The sequence below is a fragment of the Struthio camelus genome, chromosome 2, assembly GCF_040807025.1.
Source record: "Struthio camelus isolate bStrCam1 chromosome 2, bStrCam1.hap1, whole genome shotgun sequence".
Taxonomy (NCBI): Eukaryota; Metazoa; Chordata; class Aves; order Struthioniformes; family Struthionidae; genus Struthio; species Struthio camelus.
In genome coordinates this window covers 2,524,110-2,548,234 of record NC_090943.1, presented here as the reverse complement: position 1 = coordinate 2,548,234, position 24,125 = coordinate 2,524,110, and the positions used below count along the sequence as shown (strand labels likewise).

The 24,125-nt window shown below is 47.5% G+C and overlaps 2 protein-coding genes across 11 annotated transcripts in view; one reads left to right on the top strand and one right to left on the bottom strand.

Annotated features, from left to right (window-relative positions):
• Nucleotides 1-24,125, bottom strand: part of ALS2CL (ALS2 C-terminal like) — a 78,445-nt gene that overhangs the window by 37,550 nt on the left and 16,770 nt on the right. For 3 of the 10 annotated variants that reach the window (XM_068934059.1, XM_068934066.1, XM_068934061.1), the window contains one exon: nucleotides 11,086-11,182. The exons of 4 other annotated variants lie outside the window; for them this stretch is intronic. Coding sequence is in view for 2 of the 6 variants with exons in the window: in XM_009684153.2 (XP_009682448.1) it covers nucleotides 2,253-2,276 (24 nt within the window). In the remaining 4 variants the exon portion in view is untranslated. Of the gene's footprint in view, nucleotides 1-2,252; nucleotides 2,397-2,601; nucleotides 2,709-10,659; nucleotides 10,735-11,085; nucleotides 11,183-24,125 lie in introns of those variants that run through there. 3 more of the 10 variants (XM_009684154.2, XM_009684155.2, XM_009684153.2) reach the window with 3 other exon arrangements.
• Nucleotides 14,875-24,125, top strand: part of TMIE (transmembrane inner ear) — a 40,621-nt gene continuing 31,370 nt past the window's right edge. Inside the window, exon 1 of the mRNA XM_009684163.2 lies at nucleotides 14,875-15,823. Within this exon, the coding sequence (XP_009682458.2) occupies nucleotides 15,707-15,823 (117 nt within the window). The 5' untranslated portion in view covers nucleotides 14,875-15,706. The remainder of the gene's footprint in view (nucleotides 15,824-24,125) is intronic.

Here is a 24,125-nt window from a genome sequence, read left to right as displayed (position 1 = left end):
GAGAGTAGGTTGGGGAGCAGGAGGGAGGCTAAGTGTCTGTCTTCAAGAGACCTCTCCTCTTCTTTGATCTTCACTCACAATATGCGTACTCTGCTCTTCCAGAGCAAACAGGACTTCAGCATGGCCTCAAAAAGTAACAAATAATGATGCAAGTGCTACACATCTGGGTTTTAGAATATGTGTTACCATCTACTTCAAAGCAGCTTTGAATCAGACCCTAATTGTCACAGTCTGAATTAAAGCCTGGAAACCAGTTCACAGACACAAACAGTACTGGAGGACAGTGGAAGAGCTGATAGTACAATTGCTTCCTGGATGAGATGGAGTTCAATGTACTGTAACACCATTCCCCTGCTCCATCCTCTCCACTTAGGACCTCCAGAATTTGAATAGGACCAGAGAGGTCCTTTCACTTCCTTTCTGCTGAGAGACCACCATAAAACAACCAGGGCAGCAGTTACTTTTCAGATGGCTGCCTCCACCTGATGCTCACGTGTGAGCCTCCAGATCCATCCTGTGGCCGTCCTGCCTTTTGGCACCGCTTCCTGCCTCTCCTCCCATCTCACAGACTTCAACTTAGGCTAGAGATAGTGCCCCAAAGCTAATGAGGTATCACTGCGAAATGCCGCTTATAAAACCTCCCAGATCTGCCCTCCCAAGCAAACCTTGTGGTACCTAAGCACTTCAACCTTTAGCATGGCATCCCCAGTACCTTCAAAAATAGGGCAGGGCTAAAGTCCATTCTTAAGAACAGGAATGGAGACAAGACTTACCTGGGATAATGTCATCACTGCACGCAGACTCCCTCCGTTTTCTCTTTGGGTCCCCTGAACTCACTAGTGTCCTTCAATATTGTCTCCAGGAACATTAACACCAACCTGTCCCCATCTGCTGACTAAAGAACCGCAGAACTACTTCCCCTCTAGCGCATAAGGTTTTACAACAGACTCGCTGCAGTACAGTAGGAAGCTTCCAGTGTTTAATGAAAGCCTTCAGGTGCTCTTGGAGGACAAATTACAAGCCAGAGAAGGTAGAGCAGACCTGTGAAGAGTCATCAGGCCTTTCTAACCTCTGATCATCATTCCAAGACTCCACGGTACACGGAGGTGCTTTGAGTGTCAAAACCCAGGCCTTTTGATGACCTGAAGAGCTGGTCAGAAGCTCTGACAAAACTATCTTACAAGAAAATTCCTGTTGGTTGAGCCCAAACTACTTTGCATCAGCCTTCTTCAATTCAACAGGAACGTAAGCAATACCTTACCAGGTCAGGCCAGTGATCCGGCTGCTCCGACAGTAGCAATAAGAGATGTCATTCAGAGAAAGAATATAAGGTTGGTCCCTTTCTGAGATCCGTTCCGCTGTTGCATAGGGGACGTCAAACCCTAGATACTTCTAGTATCTGCCTATGGATCCGTTATCCTTGAATTGATTTTATCCCTTTTGAACTTGCTCATATTGTTTGCCTCCAAAATGCATCACTACATTGAAACTGATAGGCAGTTCTGCCTAGGTTCCTTGCATCTTATATGCCAAAACAGATCCTCAAAAAAATCTTATATTGCAGCTCACTGTGAATTAAGTCATTGCAATAGCAGCAGGGAAACTACCAGGTTCACGCAGCAGCCGCAAGGTCCAGGAAGCTTCCAGGCCATAGGAAATTTCCACAGACAAAGAGCAGCAGCTTTGTTTCTGCTCCAAATTAAACTAAGCTAAAGTTTTAAAGCAACAATCATTCCCGTGGACTGCAGCTCCTCCTCTTTTTTCAGGCTCTAATCACATAGTTACTTATGCATTTTTAAAAGTCTTAAGCACGTTGCTCTTCCCCTACAATTGTGCCTTTGACACAGACTTTTCACTGAGCACCGCCGTCACCTGCCAGCTCTTGACCGCATCCCTCCCTTGCGGAAACCCGTGAGAGCTTATCAGCCTCTCTCATCCCAACTAATTATTCGGTATTGGTTTCTTTGCTCTGCCAGGGAAACCGTGCATTCGTGCTGGGGTTGCATAGTTTCCAGCCTGCCTTCGTCAGGCTCGTATTGCCAGGCGAGGCGCCTGCTCGCCCCGCGCGGGCTGAGATCCCCTGCCTCGACCCAGGAGCACGCTTCAGCGCAGGCGGGCTCCGCCGGCCGCCGAGGGGCTACGGGCTCCAGCGTCCTTTCACGGGAAGGGCAAAGCGAGAGCAGCAGAGGGGTTTCGTGGCTGTGATGAAGCCTGCACCACACCGGGAATGAAACACCTTAAAGGCAACGTACCTTCTGTACGCAGAGCCAGCGCATCGTCTAGATGAAACACGGGGGCGAAACGCGCCGGGGCGTTTTACGCCCCGAGAAAACGCGCTCCACGACCCTGGTCGCCCGCGCAGCTAACCATTTCCTCCTGCAGGAAGCACTCCCAAACTGCACTCCGCCTCAGGAGGTTTTAAAACTCACGAAGGCGTCACCTTCAGCAGTCCCGTCGCTCTGCCGAGGGTGATCTGACGCCCTTCCTCCGGTACGTGCGTCAACATAAAGCTGAGCCTGCCTGAAGAGTTTTTGGGAAAACAAGCCGCTGAACAACACCGGGAGCGCAACCCAGAAGTAAGTAGTGGGTAGAGCAACGTACCTTACATAAGGCGCCCAATTACAATTCCTCCGTGCTAACTGCTAGGGCAGCAGCTCCTCCGAGCTTCCGAGTCCTGAAATACTCCGTGCTCCCAGAGCCGCCGCTCACCCCACCCACCTCTCCCTCCCACATCCCGTCGCCGAAACACAGATCTGGGCCTGTCCACGACGGGAGATACCCGCAGCGCCCAGGGAGACGGTTACGAAACCCTCATAAATAGAGTTGCTGAAGCAGTTGCTCATTGTGTGCTTTTCTGGACGGATGTTCCTTGATCGATGCAAGCCATGGGCTATCGCAGCGCACGTAGGAGGGAAATATAAAAAGAAATAGAGAAGGAAAAGGACAGGATGCGTTTGCTTTGTTGAGTGGCAGTTCTCAGCCCTAATCCAGGCAACGTCCCTTTTCACCTACAGGGCCTTTCCACGGCAGTTTGCCAAATGAAGCTCCTGGACCTTTTATTTTGTTCTGCCAGTTGCCCCCCCCCCCCGCCCTTGGCACAACTTCTGCGCTTGCTAACACTCACCGGAGCCAGACTGAAGCCCTGGGAAATGGGACGTTTCCTGCTATTCAGAATTGTGTCCCTGCTGCAGACAGCGTGGGACAGGCTGCTTGCGATGCGTGCAAAGCCTGTCCCCCGCTCCAACATCAAAGCCGCTACACCTCATCCAGTGGGCCAGATCCTCACCCTGCTCTAAACAAAACAAACCCATCCAAGATCTGGAGTCCTTTCCAGCTCATCTAACCGGAGTTCAGCCATCATCCCGCCTCCTAAAGCGGGAGCACAAAAGCCCTGGATTTTTCCAGTCACAGTTCGCAAATCCCCACAAGTGTTTTGTCAGAGCAGGAACAGCCACCACAAACACACACACACACACACTCTGCACATCAAAAAAAAAAAGGTAAATACGCTCAGCAACAAAAGCCCCACGCCATCCCCTTCTGCTTCGGAGCACGCTGGAGAGCATTAACAAAGCCCTATTCTTTCCCAGATGCTCTGACATGTTACGACTCAGCAGCTCTCCTCCTTCCCAGCTCTATGATTTTCAAGGACTTTTACAAGCTACTAAAACTCACTGTGGCCTGAAAGGATCAGGACAAGTTGGTTTAATATAGACAGGCTGCCCAGGGTGTAGCAGAAGATAGACGAGGCGCCCAAGTCACCTTTTGTTCGGAGAGGTTTTCTGTTGTGTCCTTCCTTCCCACTTTGCCAGACTCCCAGGGTCTTTCCAGAGTGGGATGTGTCCATAACTCACCGTCTACCTCAATGCAATGGCTTACACTGCGTGGGCAGGCAGAAAGGCAACCCATGCACGTGGCAGGGAACAACGCAAGGGAAGGATACAACCAAGAGAGTTGAAAGGATGAGCAAGGTCCCCACGAGCAGGCCAGCCGTGAGCTATCTGCTCCCCAAACCTGTAAGAAGGCAGAAGTCTGGCAATCAGGGCTTAGGCATAATTAGAGACCTTTTCCCTCAAGCCTAAGATCTGGAATAAACTAGGTTCCCCAAAACCTGAGCAAGTGCTTCAACCACCATGGACTAGACCCCAAGCAGGCACCTCATCATTTTAGGAGGAAAAAAATAAATAAAAGTAATCAGCCTTCAGTCCTTTCTAAGCCTAGCCTGAGCCCAGGAGGACTTTCCACCCTTCAAATCCTGTATGGATGGAAATTTCTCCCTGACTTGCACTATCATAAGTGCAAGTGATAACACACACAGGTCTGGGGATCTGCAGCTTCCCTGAGGCATTGTGTGAAAGGCCCAGGTGCTCTGTTCCACACTGGGGGAGATGGGCACCAGAGAGCCCATCTGGCAGGTCAGACCCATTGAGCACATTTGGGCCTGGACCTCTTGCTCAGCTTTGTGACTTGTTTCTGCACAGTTCTGGTCAAGCAGCTTGACATTTGTGTCTCAGATTAATGTTCCCCCTCCCCACCTCGTTACTCTTTAACTCCATTTTTTTTAAAACGGTGGTGAAACTGTGCTGACAGAGTTTCATAACAATTTGGTTTTGAACAACTCTTTTTGGTTTGATTACGTTTCTTCATGAGAATTTTGATTCCCATCAGAACTCAGCTGGTTTTCTCAAAATGCTTGGCATTTGCACAAATATCGTTTTTGGCCTGAGAGCTCCAGGCTGGCTCTCAGCCTTAACCCTGGTGAGCGGCAGCAGAGGCCCCAAGTCCTGACGTCTACCTCCTTGCACTTCACTGCTGAAACCTCCTTCCTGGATGCGGATAAGGCAAGTCATCTGAGCAATGCAGTTCTCGGTACTCTCCTACTCATCTGCAGCTCTTCCTCTTCTCCCCAGCCCTAGTCACCCTCACTCCAAGAAACTGCAATAGCAGACCGGACAGCGAGGATACTTCTATATGTTCCTCTGAAGAGCTTCACACCCCTCCTCCCGTGCCTTTCTCCCTATACATGGCTCTCAGCAGAGATATGGCCTCCAGCTTATAGACCAGGGTGTTTTGCACACTCAGCTGACTTGCCCCCGCTCCATGGACACTTCCACTCATTGGGCAGCCAATACTGCATCGCCACATGTTATAGCCTGCAGGATGAACAGAAATCAGCCTTGGTTTACCTTAAAGCAATTTGCTGCTACTTGAACAACAGCTGAGCCATACTAGAGCTTGGAAAACTCCAACTCTCCCCACAGCCACGAAGGGAACCTTAAGCACTCTGTGGTCATCTTCACATCCAGCCTTTAGGACCAGATGAGGCTTGGGCTGGCTATGGAGTATGAAACACAGTGTGATCCATCACCTATGTAGTATATACAGTTAGCGTTTGATAAAGATATAAATCAATAGAGGGTAACCATGGACAAGCGCTCTGCTGGCCAGTACATTTCTGCAGCAGACAGGACACCGATGAGAGCGCAGATGTTTCAAGAGCACCTAAAGTTGCGTACGAAACATGTTTCCCACCCGTTAATGTAATACTGCTAACGCTTCCTCGTCCTCCTGGGAATCAGGGTCAGAGGGGCACAGAGACATATTTTTTGCAAATAGACACATCCTCAAAATAGTTTTAGTTCCGGGCAGCCTGAAATATATATATGTGTGTGCATGTGTACATAGACACACACACCCACACCCCTATTATACATGTATTTTGGCCTAAGAGACTTTCAGTTGTAAAAAGGGTACCAAAACAAATCAGGGATACATCAATAACTGGTGCTTTTGTCTCTTTCAAAAAAGGAGGCTAAGCCCTGAGTTTTGTCAGAACTAAGCCTGTTCTAACAGGTTTTTTTTAATTCAATAAAGTCAGTGGTTTCCCACAAAAGTCTTTAGAAATCTTCCCTATCAGCTCTAGGTTTCCCTCTCATTATCTAACCAGAACTTTATTACTCAAATCGTCTCTGGCTATCTGCAGCCACAGATCTTAAATACAGAAGACCTGATACCAGTTCTAGCCTGGAGCTTAGGGACTACCACCAGCATTCACCTGCCTGTAGCCAACAGTGCTGGGCAAGGCATAGTCCTGCAGGCTTTATATGTTTCTCTCCCCGCTCAGCCTCAGTTTTAAGTCTCTATTTCCTATGTTTGCAAGCAGCACTCTGGGGATCATGGTTTAAAGCCAGGCTTAACGCAGTTACTAGGAATATGCACTCAAGGGATTAGGGAAAGAAAATTTCGGTATTATCTCTAAGAAGTTTGCCCTTAAATAGATGTTGGCATGCCACCAGCTGTGGCCATTAAAAGCATTCACCCTTTTAGAAATATAAAACAGGCTTGAAAAAGAGACCTCTAAGAAAAAGAGAGCATCTTGCTGCTCCTGCTTAGGGTTCTTAGCTATGAAAACATGATCCGCCACCAAATCTTTCCCCAGTTTACATCTAGGGAGAAAATGACTCCGCTCCTCCAAATACAGCTTCCCTGAAAGAAGTGGCCATTTCCATCAAGGAGTTCATTACCAAAGCTGATTTATAGAGCTAGTTCCTCTACTGAAACCAGATCCCGGGTATCACCAAGGCAATACCACCCCTTTTTACAAGAACTGCCTATTCTAGGAACTGCCATCATATGACTCAGTTCAAAGAATATCTTTCGCTACGCCAGCTCCAATACAGGGTTACTGAAGCGTGCTCCAGTATTGTAGCAAACAGTCCCATTCCCACAGAGTATCACTCAGTGAAACCTCAGCTCCTGCTCACCCCCGGACAGACGCTGTCTGCAGGTGTGAAATACTATTTTTCCCAACAAGAGACCCTCCCAACATAAATCCCAATATTGCATGGCTTTCCCTTACTTCCAAAAAAGTCTTTAAAAATAAAAACAACAACAAAATAAAAAAACCCACCCAGCAGCTCCATTCACCTCTGCAGACATCCTGAGAGTCTCAGATTGCACATCAACATCAAGTAACTGACTGAAGTTTTTAAACTCTAACTCATGTGCCTAGCAAGACCAGAAGCATGGTATTTGTGCACACTACTGGGAAACAGTGCATGGAAACAGGTGCCAAACGTGTAATTATATCTCATGCAAAAGAAGTTTCACAACCTTCTTGATAATCAAACTCCTCCAGGTTCTTTTTACTGAGGCAACACAAGCTTTTCCACTAAAGAGCGAGACAGACTTGCACAGCAGGAGTAATTAGAAAAGAATGTACAAGAAAACAATGGGAACACGCAATGTTTTCCTCCATCTGAGCAGCCATTCAATAGGAAACCACTATCGAAAGCAAACACTTGCAGAAATTCTCCAGGCTTATGTCAAGACGCATAAAAAGCTTCAGCTAATATACACTGCAAAAGAGTCATCTGTCTGCATCCATATTCCTCTCCATGAGAGGAGGGGCTGATGAGCAGACAAGACCAGGGACAAATTGTAACACAAGGTTGGCCAGGAGCAAGACCAACATAGAAAAAGTTGGGAGCGGAAGGAGAGAAGGCATGGAAAATTTAGCACAATGTACTCCGCATCGACACCTTTCCTTACCATGTTCTAGTTTCCTTGTGCACATAAGCCCCAGATGACATTAAGAGACTGACTCTTTAGTTGCATCTTCAGATGCAACTAAATGTCACAGTATTCATCCCACTGGAATGAGATAATCACTGGAAGTGGGCATGGCCTAAGAATTTCAGCCTTGGTCTAGCAGCCAGACAACCTAAATTCCATTTCCCTAGATGTTTGTTTATGTGGCCTTTGGCAAGTCTACCCCACCTGTGCTCTTCTCTACTAGGGAGCAGTTGGTCTTAGGGCTGTCTCTGATGACGCATCCACGAAGTGTCTAGTGTATGGCAGATCCAGTTCTTAATACCAGCATTGCCTAAGATCCACCACTAGCAGGGACTCATGACCGCTTCTTTAACTGGTAGAAGTGCAAGGTCATCCAAAAGGTGTGGACAGGTGACCCTGGACAGATGGCAGCTTCGGTAATTGAAACCTGCTGACAGACAGCCTGCACCAGTTAGCACCTGGCTCTCTTTAGAGTAGGAAAGAGCTGGAAAGGGACAAAAACAAACAGGAGCACATCAGGCCAAGCCATTATCGTAATGGACTGAACATCTGATCCAAGAACGAAAAGATGCCCAAGAGCAGCATATCTCCCTGTGCCTGTTAGTCAAGCTGTACCAGTTCCTAGCCCGTCAGACAAACTCCAGCAGTAACAAGGTGGTGCTGAAACTGCGTCATGAGCAGACCAGCTGGCCCCACACTCATCCTGTCCCATACAGCCCAGAAGATGAAGCTGCCAAGGCAGGAGAACTAGATGGCCATGACTGGGGGGGCAGGGGGTGGTCTTCAGTTTAAGGTGCACCCCCTCCAAGTGACCTGCGATACTCACATCCATACCCTGAAAGGCTGATCAGGATGCCCAGCCTTCTGGCCATAGCTGCCCTCCAAAGGTCAGGGTGCTGCCTTACTCTTAGGACCTTGGAAGGCCCAGATGGTTTATAGACACGTTGGGAAGACACCAGGCTCCTCTGCAATTGCACCAAGCCCTACATCATACCCAAAGACGTCAGTTCAAGTGCGCTTGGGGAACCGTATCACATGGGACAACAAGACTAATATGCTTACCGCCTAAGAAAGCGATTCTAATTCATACTCCACAGAACAAAGCGGATCAGAAATACCAGTCCTTAGAGCAGCCAGCTGGCCAGGCCAAGAGAGGCAAAGGGACTCTACTTGAGCGTTACTCTTTCTGTAAGAACAGAAACAGAAGCAAAGGCTTCTTAAATAATCCTGTGGTGCCCACTTAGCTGTCAGAATGAAACATGACTCACTCTTCACCACTCTGTGGTAGCTTCTCTAACCACAGGCCTTGCTAAAGAAGAAAACAGACACTGGCCTCTGGCAGTTAGCCCAAGTGCCATAGGACCTGTTATAGGTGCAGGAAGCCAGAAAGCAAAAAATAAAATAAAAAAAACAGACCAAAAAACCCTGCTTTCCTATGGCAGCACCAAACTCTCATCTTTCAGCTGAGAACAGCTTTTTCCTTTACGGAAAGGTATTTTAAACTGTGTGAGCTTTTCAGTGGTTGGTTACTTAGCTGTACGGATAAGTTTCCAGGAAGCTGTATAATACTAAAAAAGCATTGTATTGCTCTTCCATTGTAGCAGAACGATTGCAAACCTTCAGGCTCTGAACATGACGTGCAATTTGTCTGAGCAGGAGCGGAGAAGTGACACCAGCGAGATAAGCAAGTACTTAATCTAATGAGTCTTTTTGGGCTGCCGAGTGCCCCAGCTGGGGAACAGCACAGGGGTACCCCAATGCTTGGCCACGGAGGGGGACAGTGACTTTTCCCAGGTCTCTGTCATACACTCTGAGCAGGGTGGCACAACCCCAGCTGCAACACTGGAGCCTTCCTCCCACTCCAGCCGACGTCAGATGCCTCCAGTCACTGGATCAGAGGAATCCAGTAGCCAGAGGCATCTGGCACGTGGGGACGTGAAAGAGGAGCAAGGGTGCAGAGCTACAGATGCGTGAAGTCCTTGCTGCAGGAGGGGGTACAGCAAAAATCAATTAGATTTCCTTTCTCAGCGCAGGAGAGTTTGCTGATTTGTAGCCAAGACCAGTTCCTCACCTGTCACCCAGCGGGGTTTTACAGCTATCTCACAAGAAAGTTGCCTTTTGATTTGGGAGGGATGGGAAAAGGCTCTCCTCACCAGCAAACACAGGCAATACGGGAGAATATGAGGGGCTAGCCACCAAATGAGCAACTCAGAAGAGCAGAGCAAGTCTTGGCCCAATCTTCCCCCGTCTCCTACACCTTCCAGTCCCCAGATCCCCCCCCTTGAGACAGCAGGATAGACCAGACAAACCATCTGTAACCCACCTTTGCACTAAGAGCAGTGATTAGTCAGTACAATACTGTCCCCAGAGGTATCTCCCTTGGCTGCCATTTTAACAGCAGGTTATGTAGCAGGTGGAGAGAGCAACCCCAGACGAGGTGCCCTTCCTTCTGCTGCCACCCAAGACCCCTCCCCTTGAGGGACCTTTGCAAGGCCAGCTGGGTCTGATGTCTCCGGTCAGCGGCTGAACGGGAACAACAACTTCCCACCCCACCAGGCTGGAAACCGCCTGCAACCACGAGGCGCTTCACTGCGCGATGGGCTCAACCACCCAGAGACACGGTGCCGAAGAAACACAGGCGCCCTCGTCCAATGGCGCTGCGGTGGATCAAACCATCATACCCCACCGCCACAGCATGTGTCCTACCAGCACCAGGAAGGACTTCTCCAGCATTTTGGCTCAACGCAGTTAGGAAGTGAGCAGTGTTCCCATTTTACAGGGGCAGAGCTGACCAATTTGCTGAATTCAAAGCCTGTCTGACATCCCTGCGTTTTCTTCCCCTCCTTGGTCTTGTGTCTTAAACGCGACTGTATCCGCTCCTGGCCCTATGAAATACCCTTTTTAGGTAGGGACAGTGGCACACACTGAACATCACCCCAGTTCCAAAGAAATGATTCAGTCATCTTCATTACCGCACAGAGCCAAGTCTTTCGCAGTAGGACCACGATCCACTCCACCTCCCGCAAGATCACTTTCACAGCAGTTTAGAAACATCTCACACAAGACCAGTACCGTCTGCCTTACCATGGGTTGAGCTGTCAGCCTGGATATGCAGCCATGGGAGTGGAAAGATGAGCTGCTGACAAAAACCGCCTGCCCTAACTTTTCAGTTGCTTTATTTACTCACTTTTGGGGGAGAATCAAGGAAGTAATGTTCCTCTCCCAAGGTGCACTGCAAAACATTCTTGGTAGACATGGAAACCCTGGCAGGCTGCCAGTGCTGGCAGGTCTCCACATCAATGTTTCAGCAAGCAATTGGAAGCTCGAACGGCTTTTAGGGAATTTAAAGGGAAACAGCAGCCACAGACGGGCTGTATTACTGCAGCTCTCCATACGCAGAGGTTTAGGGGTGTCTGTGTGGTGGACACGTTATTGTTTCTCTTCAGCTCTGCGGAGAAACGTGTCACGCGTCTGCGGTGCCCAGACCGGGCAAGTTATGACTGAGCTCACCAAAGACAAATTCAGCCTCCGCACGTCTCCTACGAAGGAGATTTCCTCGTCACAGGCTGCAGGGACAGAGGGCAACCTCCAAATAACTCAAAGGCAGCTGAAAAGACAAAGGGAAAAATGATTCTCCGCACGGTCTGGGGATTAAATTGCAGCAAAAGGCATTGAGGAAGTCCCATCCCTCCCTTCTCCTAGTCCCCAGCTCTCCTCCCTTGCCCCAGGGCTTCCCTCTCCGCTCGCAGGGGGCTGAAGAGCGAGGGGCAACTGGAATCCCAGTCTCCCCGGAAAGGCCCCAAGCACACCCAGAAGCAGGGAGATGCGTGGGTTTGGGACCTTGTTCCTCTGGGGGAAGAGAGAGGAGAGCCATGAAAGTCTGGAATTCAGTGCTTGAGGGCATGGAGGCCACCGGGGCTGATGAGGTAGAGATAAGGATCCCAGACTCGGGCAGGAAAGCAGACCTTTCGTCTTCCCTGCAACCCCTTTTTCCCCCCACTTATTCAGAAATATGCATTCTACGTGGGGAAGGGTCATTTTTCTCCAAAACACCCTGCACGGTGCCCATTGCCACGGTTTCAAGGTGCTTCAAAGTGTTTGGAGACAGGGAAGCGGCGCTCGAGCAGGCTCACTTCCCTGCTCTCGTGCTCTCTGTGCATTTCCAGACCTTGCGGGCCATAAGACTCTTCAGCCGTTTGCTTGCCAGCGGGCAGACAGCGAGGATGCCCTGGGGCAGGGGACAAGACGGGGCCGGGCAAGGGACAAGATGGGGCAGCCACGTCTCCGTCACCCTTCAGCAGTTTGAAGGTTGGATCTCTTTTTTTTTTTTTCTTGTTGCCTTTCTGAAGTGCTGGAGTTTGTTCAGAGCTGCAGCCGTTCTCGAAAAACGACATTATCGCCCTCTGCGTAGCAACAACGCCAGCGCCCCAGTGATTGGCGAGATGACATATTTAGCAAGACCAACGTTTCGTTTATTTCCCAAGAGGCTCCAAAAGATACCAGCTAAAAATAGGAAGCTGACAAGTTTAGCAGCATCTGTGGGTTTACTGGGAGACTGGCGGTCATCCGCTGATCTGTGGAAAGAGCATTTGCAATCTGGGCTACGATAAACTTCATCCAGCGAGGGGTCGCTGCTGGTGGGACTGTGGGGAAAAGCCCAGTTCCTTGCTATTGCTAAATTCACAAAAAAAAAAAAAAAATGTTGCAAAACTTATCTCTCCCCTTTTTCCTCCTCCCCTCTACAAAATACCTAGCTCCAGGGGCCAGAATACCAAATTAATTCATATAGGGAGTTTGCTTGTTCTCCTTGTCGTGAAGGAACATTTCAGAAATTAACTCTAAAAGCTCAAAGGAGGTAGAAGGTCAATATGAGAGCTCATCATTTAAAAACACAACAGATGATTTTGCTCTGTCCTATTCTAGGTATTTTCGAGGCAAAAAGCTGAAATTAAGTTATTAAGTGTGGCAACACTGCAAAAATATACATCCCCCCCCCCCCCCAAAAAAAAAAAAAACCTAAAGGAGGTACTCTGTTTCAGTAACCCATACTTAAAATAAGAAGTCTGGAGGTTAGGGGGGGAAAAAAAGGAAAAAAAAAAAAAAAACACACACACTGCAGGTTTATTTGTGCTATTTTTGCCTAGCTCTTGGCACAGACGTTTTCCAGCAGTGTTTTGATACCATGGTAGGCCTGGTTCATCAGTACCCAGAAGGGACATATCGCCCTGCTGGCTGCTGGGAAGTCGCAGGAGAAAAAAAAACAACAACAACAACAAAAAAAAACCCCACCCACACCACACCACAAAAAAACCCACCCACAAACACACACAACAAAACAAACCACGAGAAAAAGGAAGGAAGCTGCGCTAAATTCCCAACCCATAAGCCCAACGCTAAGAATAAGCTCCACCCGGGTAATACCAGCCCAGAGGTTTAGGTAGAACGTACTGCGTTTGACCCAGGGCACAGGAGGTGCATTTCCACAGGCTCCCCCTTAGCAGACCAACGCTTAGACAACTTACTCTGAAAGAAAGTGGTCCCACAAGCAGCAGAACTAAGAGAATCACGTGGATTTACGCCCCGTGTTTGGATGCTCTGGTGTCTAGTAAGGTGCAGGCGCAACCCAGCGCTTCCCGCGTCTCGGCTCTACCCTGCGTGGGTTCTCTGGTGCCTAACACAAATTGCTCTCATACCTCTTAACTCATTGCTTTCTCATGCTTCTTCCTTCAGTGGGGACAACTGAATTAACCCTTTACCCAACAGCAGACTTTTAACATGAAAAGCACAGAAATTCAGTAGCTTTGAGGACTTTCTCTTAGCCAATTTCAGCTAAACTAAGCCAACAATTTACAAGTTCAGGGAAAGGGGGAAGGAGGAGAGGAGAAACTGCCAAGCACTCTTTCCATAAGAAGTCATACTGGAAAACATCAAGACCAGCTAACTGTACCACCTCTCGGGATCTCCCAACACCCAAACGGGACCTTGGCAGGGCACAGAATCACAGAGTGGTTGAGGTTGGAAGGGACCTCTGGAGATCATCTAGTCCGACCCCCCTGCTCCAGCAGGGTCCTCTAGAGCATGCTTCCCAGGATGGCGTCCAGAAAAAGGAGAAGACCGAAGCACACAGCTTCCGCGGCAGACACACGACTTCCCTGCGGCCACACTGCCACCGCCTGTCGCTTCGCACGGAGGCAACACAGCACCCACCCGTTCCTGCAGCGCCCGGTTCTGACACGCATTTTCCCCAGCGCATACTTCCCCTCTGTCTCACGTAGGGAAACGCAGCAGCTAGCCGTCGCCGTATAAATCTGCAGAGAGTGCAAATGCAACACAGAAGGGCACAGCTGCTTTCCCTCCCGTGCAAGCCACACGCTGGCCTAGTGCCACCTTCCTCTAATCTTCAGGATCTAATCAGTAATGCAGACCTTAGGGCTGGCCTGCCCGTTTGAGAGCATAGAAGATTAATTTACTATGGAGCTATTTTTCCTTAAGTTATACCTAGTTATTCTGAAGTACTGGAACACATTAGCAGAAGTGGCATGAAGAGCTCAGCTTCCTCCTCGAGCTCATTCTTTGTTCTCTTGCCTAAAATCTCAGGCTTCTCCCAGTAAAGAACACTGCAAAAAACCCTATTTTTTTATAGGGACAATATAGTTACCTCAATTATTACAAAATACAATAAGAAGCCTTCTGTAAGGCCTTGTATGAGCCAAATCACGCCATTTAAAAAGCAAATAAACTTTGGATCTTTGATTTCTTTCGAATTCTTAGCACAGAGGTGGAGATGATGCCAGGGCTTTATGCTGCCCATAGCCAAGAAGGCTGGAGAGTTATTTTAAAACAGTTTTATGATTCCTGTTGACTTACTAGTGACTGGACTCAGAACCTGCTCTTTGAGAACAAATATCCCAATATAGTAAAACGAAGAAGAAAAAACAAACCCCAACACTTAAACGCTTAAGTTAGCAGCTCTGACTTGCCCATGCTGGCGTTTGACCAGAACACTAGCCCTTCTAGTGCCTGGTACTTGAATTGAATCAGCTCCATTTGCACCCCACCCCACCCAAACTGTGACAGTAAAACCCATCAAAACTGAATGCTTCTGGAGAAACCTTTTGTAACAGGATGCCCTGTGTTAGGAAAAGCTTCTCAGCCTCAGCATGAGAATTTTCTACTGGAAAGAAGAAAGCCTCAGCTGAAAAGCTTATAGCCAGGTGCTCAGGGCGTTCATCTGGGCTTGGTCTTCTCTATCCTAAGGTTATTAATTTTTTTTTTTTTTTTTTTTTTTTTTTTATCTAGCAGAGAGGCCTCCTCCTGACCCTGTGGTGGAAGGCTTCATTTGCTTTTTGGCCGGAGAACAGTTCAGCTGATAGTCCCACAGTCCCTCACACCCACTTGAGGCTCGCTTTCTCTAACCATCGCATTCCAACAATGTTCTTCACCACCTCTGCAGGTTGCTCCACAGGCCACGAGCAGCCCCGAGCAGCCCTAAAGCAGCCCTGCAGTCTTAGCAGCTACAGCCTCCCTTGCAGGTGCTCTTTCCTGTTGCCTTCAGCTCTATCCGGAGCTCAAGACTAAACGAAGTTGCAGACCGTAGCCACACATCTACAAGATCTTTCAGGGATGAAAGATGCGTATAAATTCCCCAGGCATCAAATACTCATCTCCAGTAACGCTGGCCTCTGCAAGCATAGGGTAGCAACGATGCTGATGATGCATCCGCTTGGCTTACAGCCCTTTTTCATTAGGGGAGAGGCTCCTCTCAAAAGGCCAGGAGAAAAACAAGAGCAAGAGAGCTGCAACCAGTCAGGCAGCTGTAAAGAAAGAACAGGGTCAAAATAAGCTTTCCTCTCCAGGGAGCAGCGAGAGCTCTGACCATGACTCTGCTCCCTGCACTCCCCCTCTGCGAAGCCTGGCCCGAGGAGCAGCAGAGCACTCTGAAAGTGACACCAGTCTAATTAATTAATGACTCCCCGGCGTCAGCTCTGCGACTGCTGGGCTAGAAAGCAAGGCAGTAAAGAAGGGATGGGACAGCACGCGACTGCTTCTGGTAAATGCTGAACACTACCGACAGCGAGCTCCGTTATTCATAGCCTCTCCTGCCCGGGCTGCAGAGCGGAGCAAGCTGGAGATGCACCAGGAAAGGAAGATGGCGTGGGATCCACCCTTGCAGCATCCTCTCTCCTGGATGAGGTGTTCCTCCCTCTTCTTGTCTTGCTCCAGAGCAGCCATGGGACAGTTAATCGAGGTAAGAAGCATCCTGCTTTGCAGATTTGGGGTGGAGGGTGCTTGGGAATCGTGGGTTTTTTCTGTGCACGGTACCCAGGGAGGACAGGTATGGCAGAGAGCAGAGAATTTAAGGTAGCTCCAAGGAGTCAGAGGCTTCTTTGGGCAACACTTGTTGCTTTCTGCCAGGCCTAGTGTAAGGAGGAAGCCACTTTTAAAATGCCAATAGCTGCTGCTGAAGATGGTCAGCGGTTAAGAGCTGTTTTAAACCCCAAATAAAGCCTAATCCCCAAAGAGGCCGAAGTCACAGCACAGCATCTTCTAGCCTAGACCTGCATGTCAACAAGCGCCTGACATGAGAGACTGAAGAAATAAGAGCAGGAACAGGCATGTGCAGGTGGTCCTGCAGCTGGATGTACCCTCCCAGTTTAAACATTCAGGCTGCATTTTTCTTCCTCTGCCTTCCCTCGTTTCATCTCGTTCAGCCAAAACTTTGACTTTTGAGGTGATGTTCCTTACCCCTGGCTCAGTTTCAGAGCTTGCCCCCTGAAGACAGCTACGTAGTCCCCCGGCCCCAGCAACCTCTGGTAAGGCCAGGCTGGACTGGGAGGGAAGAGCACACTTAAAACCAGCTTCACGGCTCAGGATTTGAATGCTGGTGCACGGGCACCATGGTGCTGAGGACCAGCATATATTTACAGCAGAGCTTGTTTTGCTCAGTCCTCTTAGACACAAGGGTTTAACTGCCACAGCGGTGGACATAGCAAAAACCCACTACCCCCTGAGCGGCATGTTACTCCTCATGTTAGTAAGGCTCAAAAGTTGAGAGCTATCCCCCTGTGTCTGTTTCTAAAGGAAGCCCGGAGGGACCAGCCCTAAGACAGCTCAGATATCCATAACATACGTGTCTTAGACAAATTAATCCAGATCGACCTATAATTGATAGGCGTGCTACAGAACAGGACTAGGTGAGACTGGCTTTGTCAGTGTTTGTGCCAGGCTGGGGACCTCCCTCGCAGGTCGCACTGGTGCTGCGGCAGCTCGTGGGTCCAAGCACACAGTGGCATGCAGGAGAGGGCAGCTGGACTTCTGCATTGCTTCTGTGGCTAAAGAGATCGGGGGCCAAAAATTGTTCCCTGGGCAGGACCAGGGCTACAAACCCCCTGTCTGACCTGTCTGCAGCAAGGGATCAGCCACAGAAGTATGCTGCGGGGAAATGAAGCTGGGTTGTAACATCCACATTAGCCCAGGAGCCAGCAATCGCCCAACAGAGGCTCTCATCAGGCCAGGTCTGATCTCTGCAGCTTGTGGTCTGCAGGTTTTAGCAGTTCACCATCAACACACAACAGGCAACAACAGGCATGTTGGAATCAAACACCCATCCCACGTACCGAGTTCTGCCACCAACCCCCTGCTTAAGTTACTTAATTCAATATTTTCAAGTGGGTCTACCGACATACCCCATCTGACCCACACAAAACCAGAGTCTCCTGGTATAACATCCACCAGCAAGGCAAATCTGTGAGCTCTTACAAATTCATAGACTGCTGTAGAGACTTTTCCAAGCCGTTCAGCCTACAAGAACTCTCAAGGTTACCAGCGAGGCAGAACTTTTCCTTACAGAGCACATTTGACAAAACACGCTTCGCTGAAGCCACAATGGTTTGCAGACGCAGCATCAGCCCCGGCAGGAAGACTTTTACTTTCTTGCTGTTTCTAAACACTGAGGCAGCCACTTGAATAAGCAACATGACATTTTCAATTTGAAGATAGATGTTCCCTATCATTGTGTTTCACAGACACACACTTTGCAGGTTTTGTCTCACTGCCAAAGCAGAACAAAGTTAAATGTCAAAACTAGGAAAATCGTTATAGAACAGGTGTAGTTTTCTGGTCTGCTTTACTTACACCAGACCTTCTTGAAAACTTGTCTACTTCTCATCGTGCTTAAGAAAGACCAAATCCCATCTGAAAATACATGCTGCGCAACAGCTTAACTACCAGGTATCCAAAAATGAGATTAGATGAGCAGTCCGTTTCTGTATTTCTAAAGGCAAATGAAATACAGTCTGTTCTGAAGCTCTGCAAGGACTTTTTGTTTTAAATAATTATACAATGCAGTTATCCTGAATAATTAAATTTCTGCTAAGCCAGCCCATCAAAACAAAGACGGAGAAAGTCCAAAGGACTGTGCATCAGAACATTTCAGTGAGGGGGAAAAACAAAAAACAAAAAACAACACAGTAAGGACGAGTGAAGAAATAAGAAGATGCTCTATTTTAATAGTGTTCAAAGATTTCCAAATATGGAGATTCCAGTGCATCTTCCACCTGAGAGAGAAGGTAAAAAAAAAAAAGCCTCTGAATAGCGAGTCTAATTTCACTGACAAAAAGCTTTGCTCTTTTATAAGGTCTTTAGAAAAATCTGCAGACCCCCAAGGTGAAAGTTAATTGTCCAAAGCTTAACAAGCTACCCTCTCACTGGGTAACTTTGGGATTAGATACATGGGCCGTCCTAGGCACTTCCCCATTCAGTGCACCAGCTGCTACAAGCCCTCTGGTCAGGTGCATTACAGAGAGACCTTCAGCATTTCGCCCAGAGCTGGGGACTCTGCTCCAGGAGCCACGCGTCCACGTTCAGTTTTAGGATGTGCAGGTCTGTGAAGATACGCACCCTAGTTGCTCTGTCTAGGTACCTCTCAATGCCTCCCCACTCCACCTTTGAAATGCATCCCTGATCATAAAGCACTCAGACATTACCTGGTGCCAGATGAGCACCTAAAAGTGAGGAGCCTTACACCAATGCTCTAGCACTGAGGACAGACTAAAAAACAAAAAAGCCAAAGAAGTGTTCTATGTTACTTTTATAGGACTGCTCAGAAAATGCATTTAGCTCCCATAAAATTGCATCCTTTCAATACAACGTACATAGGACTAGCCCATTCCTTAGCTTCCCACCATTTCCCACCATCCCTCCGAGAGTCCCAGCTAGGACAAGCTCTGCATTTCAAGAACGAGGCGGCTTACACAGGGAAGTAGGGACGAGGTGACAGCACGATTCATGCTGCTACTGCTTTTACCCATCAGACCTTCAATACGCCCCAGGGATGCTCAAGAGGCTTGGACTGAGTGGGAAGTTGGAGGGTGGGATGAGAAGATATATCAGGTGTTTGGGATGTAGCATTTGGTTTAATCAATTAACCCCTTACTGGTTTGAATTCCTCGGCTGTCACTCCTTTATTAAGCTCTTTCTCTCTGAACTGGAGTTTAGAGCTCCTTAGTCAGGAGGTAAAACTCTCTTCTAGGAAGCGACACAAAAGAAACATTTCAGAAAGTTTATCAAGCCAGAAAAGGTTGTATCCTTCTCGTTATCAACACAGTGAGAAAAAATAAAGAGGCATTTGGTCTCCTCTCATGCTAGCCTGCACTTCACGCAAAAGCTGCACACAGGCTTGAGATTAGGGGAAGAAAACCCTAACCTTTTCTGCTGGTTAGGAGAAGCTTCAGTGGAATAAAGCAAGGCTGGTCCTGAATAGAGTTAGGTAGGAAGATAACTTCCCTCACTGCAAGATAAATTGAAGGCCATTTTAAAAATAAAAGGAGGTGATAATTAAATGCTCTCAGGTATTTTCCAAGTCCTTCCACTTTCAATTTGCCATTTAGATGCACCAGATAAATGACCTCCAGATCAAACCTAAGTGGAGTTCAATTTATATTATGCTTAGCTGTGTATTGTTTGGCTCAGGAGGCAGTAACCCTCATCTGTAGCCTCCAAGTGAATGTGACAGATGTGATGTTGTATGCAGTAATCTAAAAATATTGAGGTTCAGTTATAGTTCAAATGAAGGCAGGCAAAATCACTGAGTAGTTCTAGTGGACTCCCGAGGTTGATTTCCCCATGTGAATACATAGATTTAACTCAATAGCTGACAATAACAAGAGCAAATAGGAAAATAATATCTCAAGAGATGGATGTACACAAGCCATACGCATGATGTTTTGAGAGCTAAGTATTAGCTTTAAAAAAGGTCACCTTTAAGAAAGGTACAGGTATTGTGGGCCAGGCTGGATTAAAAAAAAAAGAAAGAAAGAAAGAAAATGATAGAAAATTGCAAAGCCTTTTTCTGGAAAATTCCATGTCACAGCCTAAGGAGACAGGCTCAGAGAGAGGGAGAAAGACTGTAAGGATGTACAAAGTCACTGGACCTTCCCAGATCCGAAAAACCAAGAATTTTAGAAAAAACTGGACATGCTTATAGCACATTTCACTTGCTATATGTAAACGTATTGCCTCCTCAAATAAGCAGCTATTCTAAATGCTCCAGCTATGCTTAGAGAAGCTGTTGCATGACTTCTGCCGTTCTCAGAGGAAAAGGAGTATCAGGGCTTGATTCAAAAACTGGTGTTCACACCTAGGGCCGTGAACCGGCCCAGGTAGGAAAAACCAAATCCCAGTTGGGAACAAGGCAGGCTGGAGGTCCAAGGCAAGAGATGGGTCCTTGGGCCAGCCCAGGGCAGCCATCGGTGCTGCACACCTGGCGACCAGGACAACAGCTGTATCTACACTGTAATTTAACAGCGAAGGCCAGATTTACCAGCTATCACACTATTCACCTGTCATGTGCTCAAGGCCAAATTTACAGCAACCTACCTGAAAGATCGGGGTGAGGAGGAGAACACACCGCACACAAGCTTTCAGAATGTTTTACCCTTAAATCCAATCATTGTGATCAATCTCTTCTCTTTAAGCGCATCCTTGTATTATAGCGAGGCCTTGGCCTACAAACCCAAATATCAGTTATTAGCGCTGCTGTATTTTGGACTGTGTAGCTGGACCCTACCAGGGCTTCCCCACCAGCACCACGAGTTTTGTTAGCATCGTGAGACCGCTTTCGCCTGCGTGGAGGTCATCGCCAGACTGCCTGTCTCCTTCCTGCTACTTGGACGGAGAGGAAGGGAGGGAGCATGCATGTTCGTCTGTTTAAATCTCAGTCCCCCAGAGCCATCTGTGGCCTTTAGATATGTATAATCAAATGCAATTAAGGGTAAACATTGTTAGTTTTTTCAAAGCTGAGCCATGCTGCAGGCAAAGCAGTAACACCAGTCAAGACTAATTAGAGGGGGCATTTTAAAGAGACCTTGAAAAGTGGTGCCTTTTATAATTTTTCTTTGCTGTTGCTTAACGAAGCAAATAAAGCTTCCATCTCCTTTTCCATTGAGGCTGATACTTCTCTTTCACACACACCATCACTGTTGACAGTTTCTGTCTGATGGGAATGAATCAGAAACAAAGAGAGCATGATTTTTTTTTTTTGTTGAAAGAACCAGTGTCAAACTGTTCTGACCTAAAAATGCAACTTGCCTGGAAATGATTTAATGTTTTGGGGTTTAGTTAATGTTTTACAGCTCTGAGCTTCCGATGCCAGTTCTGGTTCTGCTCCTTAAGGAGCAGGTTTTGCCTCCTCCCTGCCTTTGCTGGGCACTTGGAGGAGCAGTAAAGGAGACGCCTGCAGGCAACGCAGAGATCGTTTCTTGGGTGCTGAGGCACCTCTGAGATGTACTGGAACGGGAGGACATGCCTGAGCCTCTGCTGCACCTGAGGACGTGCCGCCTAGCTGGGTTTGGGGGCCAGGCCTTTGGCATAGTCCAGTCTGGAGCACAGATAGATCTTGGGTCTCCCCAGCCAGGGAAGCCTGCCCTGTGCGGTGGTGACCCAGAGGAGAGGCCAGGGTACTGCACATGCAGTCCAGCCTTGGCTTCCACTTTAGATCCACCTGCACCCAAAGCATCCCTGAAACCAGCTCTACAGGGCTCAAGACACAGCAAACCCAAGGCATGGGGGCAGTAACCAGCCACCAATGCTGGTTCTTGCTGCAGACAGGGGCGGGTTTGGTCTATGGGACAACTCAAAATCCCATCATCTCTCTTCCCTACTCCCAGAGGTCAAGCAAAGAACTGGATGTCGAGGGAAGGATTTACCTGCTCTGAGCTGGGCATCTAGAAACTGAACACCTCAATCTGAGTGAGTCACCACAGGCTCCGTTTATAATAGTGGAGAGACATAGTCATTTATTCATCAGATCTAGATAAGTCATTTGCCTCTGAAGGGGATGAACAACCCTCTGGAAGCACCTGCTTTATCTTAGCCATAACATAAGTCTGAGCTATTCACTCCAAGGTTAACTAGCATATTTTTAATCATCTAAAAGGAAACACATCTACTCTAACTTAGAGGAGTGATGTAGCCTGCAGGTGAAGACACTCAAATATACATGTCTACAGTAAGTAGACCTAGTAAATGATCTAGGTGTCTCGGCCTCCATTATAGTCAATGGAGACATAGTCACTGCAGTCAGCAGAGCCTAGAGAGCTACTCAACCACCCTGCAAGACACCCCTTTCCATGGTCCATCTTTGGTATTGATTCTTGCCTGCATTTTCTCCATTCCTAACACTCTCCTGTATCTAAAGATGACTCCTCTTAAACCTGAGATCTTTTGCAGGAGTTTTCTTTATTGCCTCCAGATTTCTGGAGTGTTTAAGGCAGTTGCTTTCAGCCTATAAAGCAATATTGTCAGTATTTTGGCTTGACAGGTTTTACTCTTAATACCAAATACAGCTTCTTCATCCATCTATCCATCTGCAATTTGGACCACACTTGTGGCCAAGGGCACCTCACCTTTCAGATTCATCCTTGATTGAACTGCAATTACCAGCTTCGTTTGTTTATTTATGATCATGTAGGAATTGCTTTATCCCACAGTTCCATCTCCACTGGGTTTCACCCGTTTGCATCTTTTCCTTTGTCCCTAATCCAATCACTCTGTTATCCTGACATTTATTGCCAAGCACAAATCAGCAATTCCAAATCTTGACATTTATCCCCATGCACAAATCAACAGCTCCAAAACTTGACATATATTGCCAAGCACAAATAAACAGCTCTGATTTCCTAAAGCTGTTAAGAGTTGCTTTCATTAGGTTTTTTTTTTTTTTTTTTTTAAACTGTCGTACATATCATCTCCAAAAGCTAAAGGGATTAAGTGTGGGACACTCAGCGCTGCATTTTTAAACTCATTTAGGACTTCAGACACCTTGTCCAGTCAGCATGCATATTAATGCAGACTTAGCCTTCTGCTACTTAGTCCCAGTGCATGCACACAGACGCTTGCCACAGGTCAACTTGCATGGTGATTTACTGGGCCGTAGTAGCTGGACCATGGGGATACAGTAATTTCATTGCATGTTTCTACCCTAGTATTCTCAATGCCCAGTTAAGAACGCATGATGAAAAGTTACTTCGATTAAACCAAAGTATCTACATGAATCATCAGGACCCCAGGTCCCATCAGGACTTATCTTCATTTATGGCTTGTGTTTTTTTCCCCTTGCACTTTTGTCTTAAATATGCAATATTCTGAACCAAAGTATTACAGAAAATGGCAAACAGAGAGCTTTTGTGAAACCAATGAAAGTGATAGATCCTCAACCTTGTTTTTGTTTCTTTCTTCCAACACAAATTCAGCCTGGTTTGATGCAACTCTCTAAAAGTAACCATAAACTGGTAGCAAGTGCTCCCACTACTGACTTTCCTGATACTTACAGTAAACACATGCTCCTACATCGATCCAGAGTCCTAAGCTCTCCTTTTGGTGCATGCAGTTGCCTGTAGCTGGGCACCTGGAAGGTCAGCTCACCCCTTACCTTGCTATATATTTGCATTCCTTCCCTGACCCTCACAATTTTCATGCAGCTTTTTACTAGTCCAACAGTTTTGTTCATCCTTGCTATTTTTAATTTGTGATTACTTGGACTGGAGAACATTTAAACATCTAAATGTCTACTGCATGTTGCATCTCTGATGTGTGGTACTTAAATGGTACAGCAGTTAGAGGAGGACCGTGCAATCCATTCTGTTTCCTGAAGAGCTGTCAATCCATGCTGTGATCTTGAGAAAAATCTCTTAATTACTCCATCTCTTAATCACTCTACTCCGAACTGGAAATATTCCTTCTGTTTAACAAGGGTGATCATTAAGTGCCTTGAGATCCCCAGAGGAAAGAGATTAACACTGGAAAGGAAAGCAGCAAGGATCTCCAGTCCCACAGCTCCATGCTCTGTACTGTTAATGCAAATTCTGACTTTGGTTTGCTGCTTCCAATTACAATTATTCTGCTGCTATTGCAGTAGAGCCAGTCCTATGCAAGGATGCCACATGAAGAGATGAACACATCTCTTGGCACTAGAGGCAGCATATGGGACTCAAAACCTGTGTATGGTGTGGAAAAACTGGTGCCTTCACTAGTCATAAAGGAGAAACTGGATT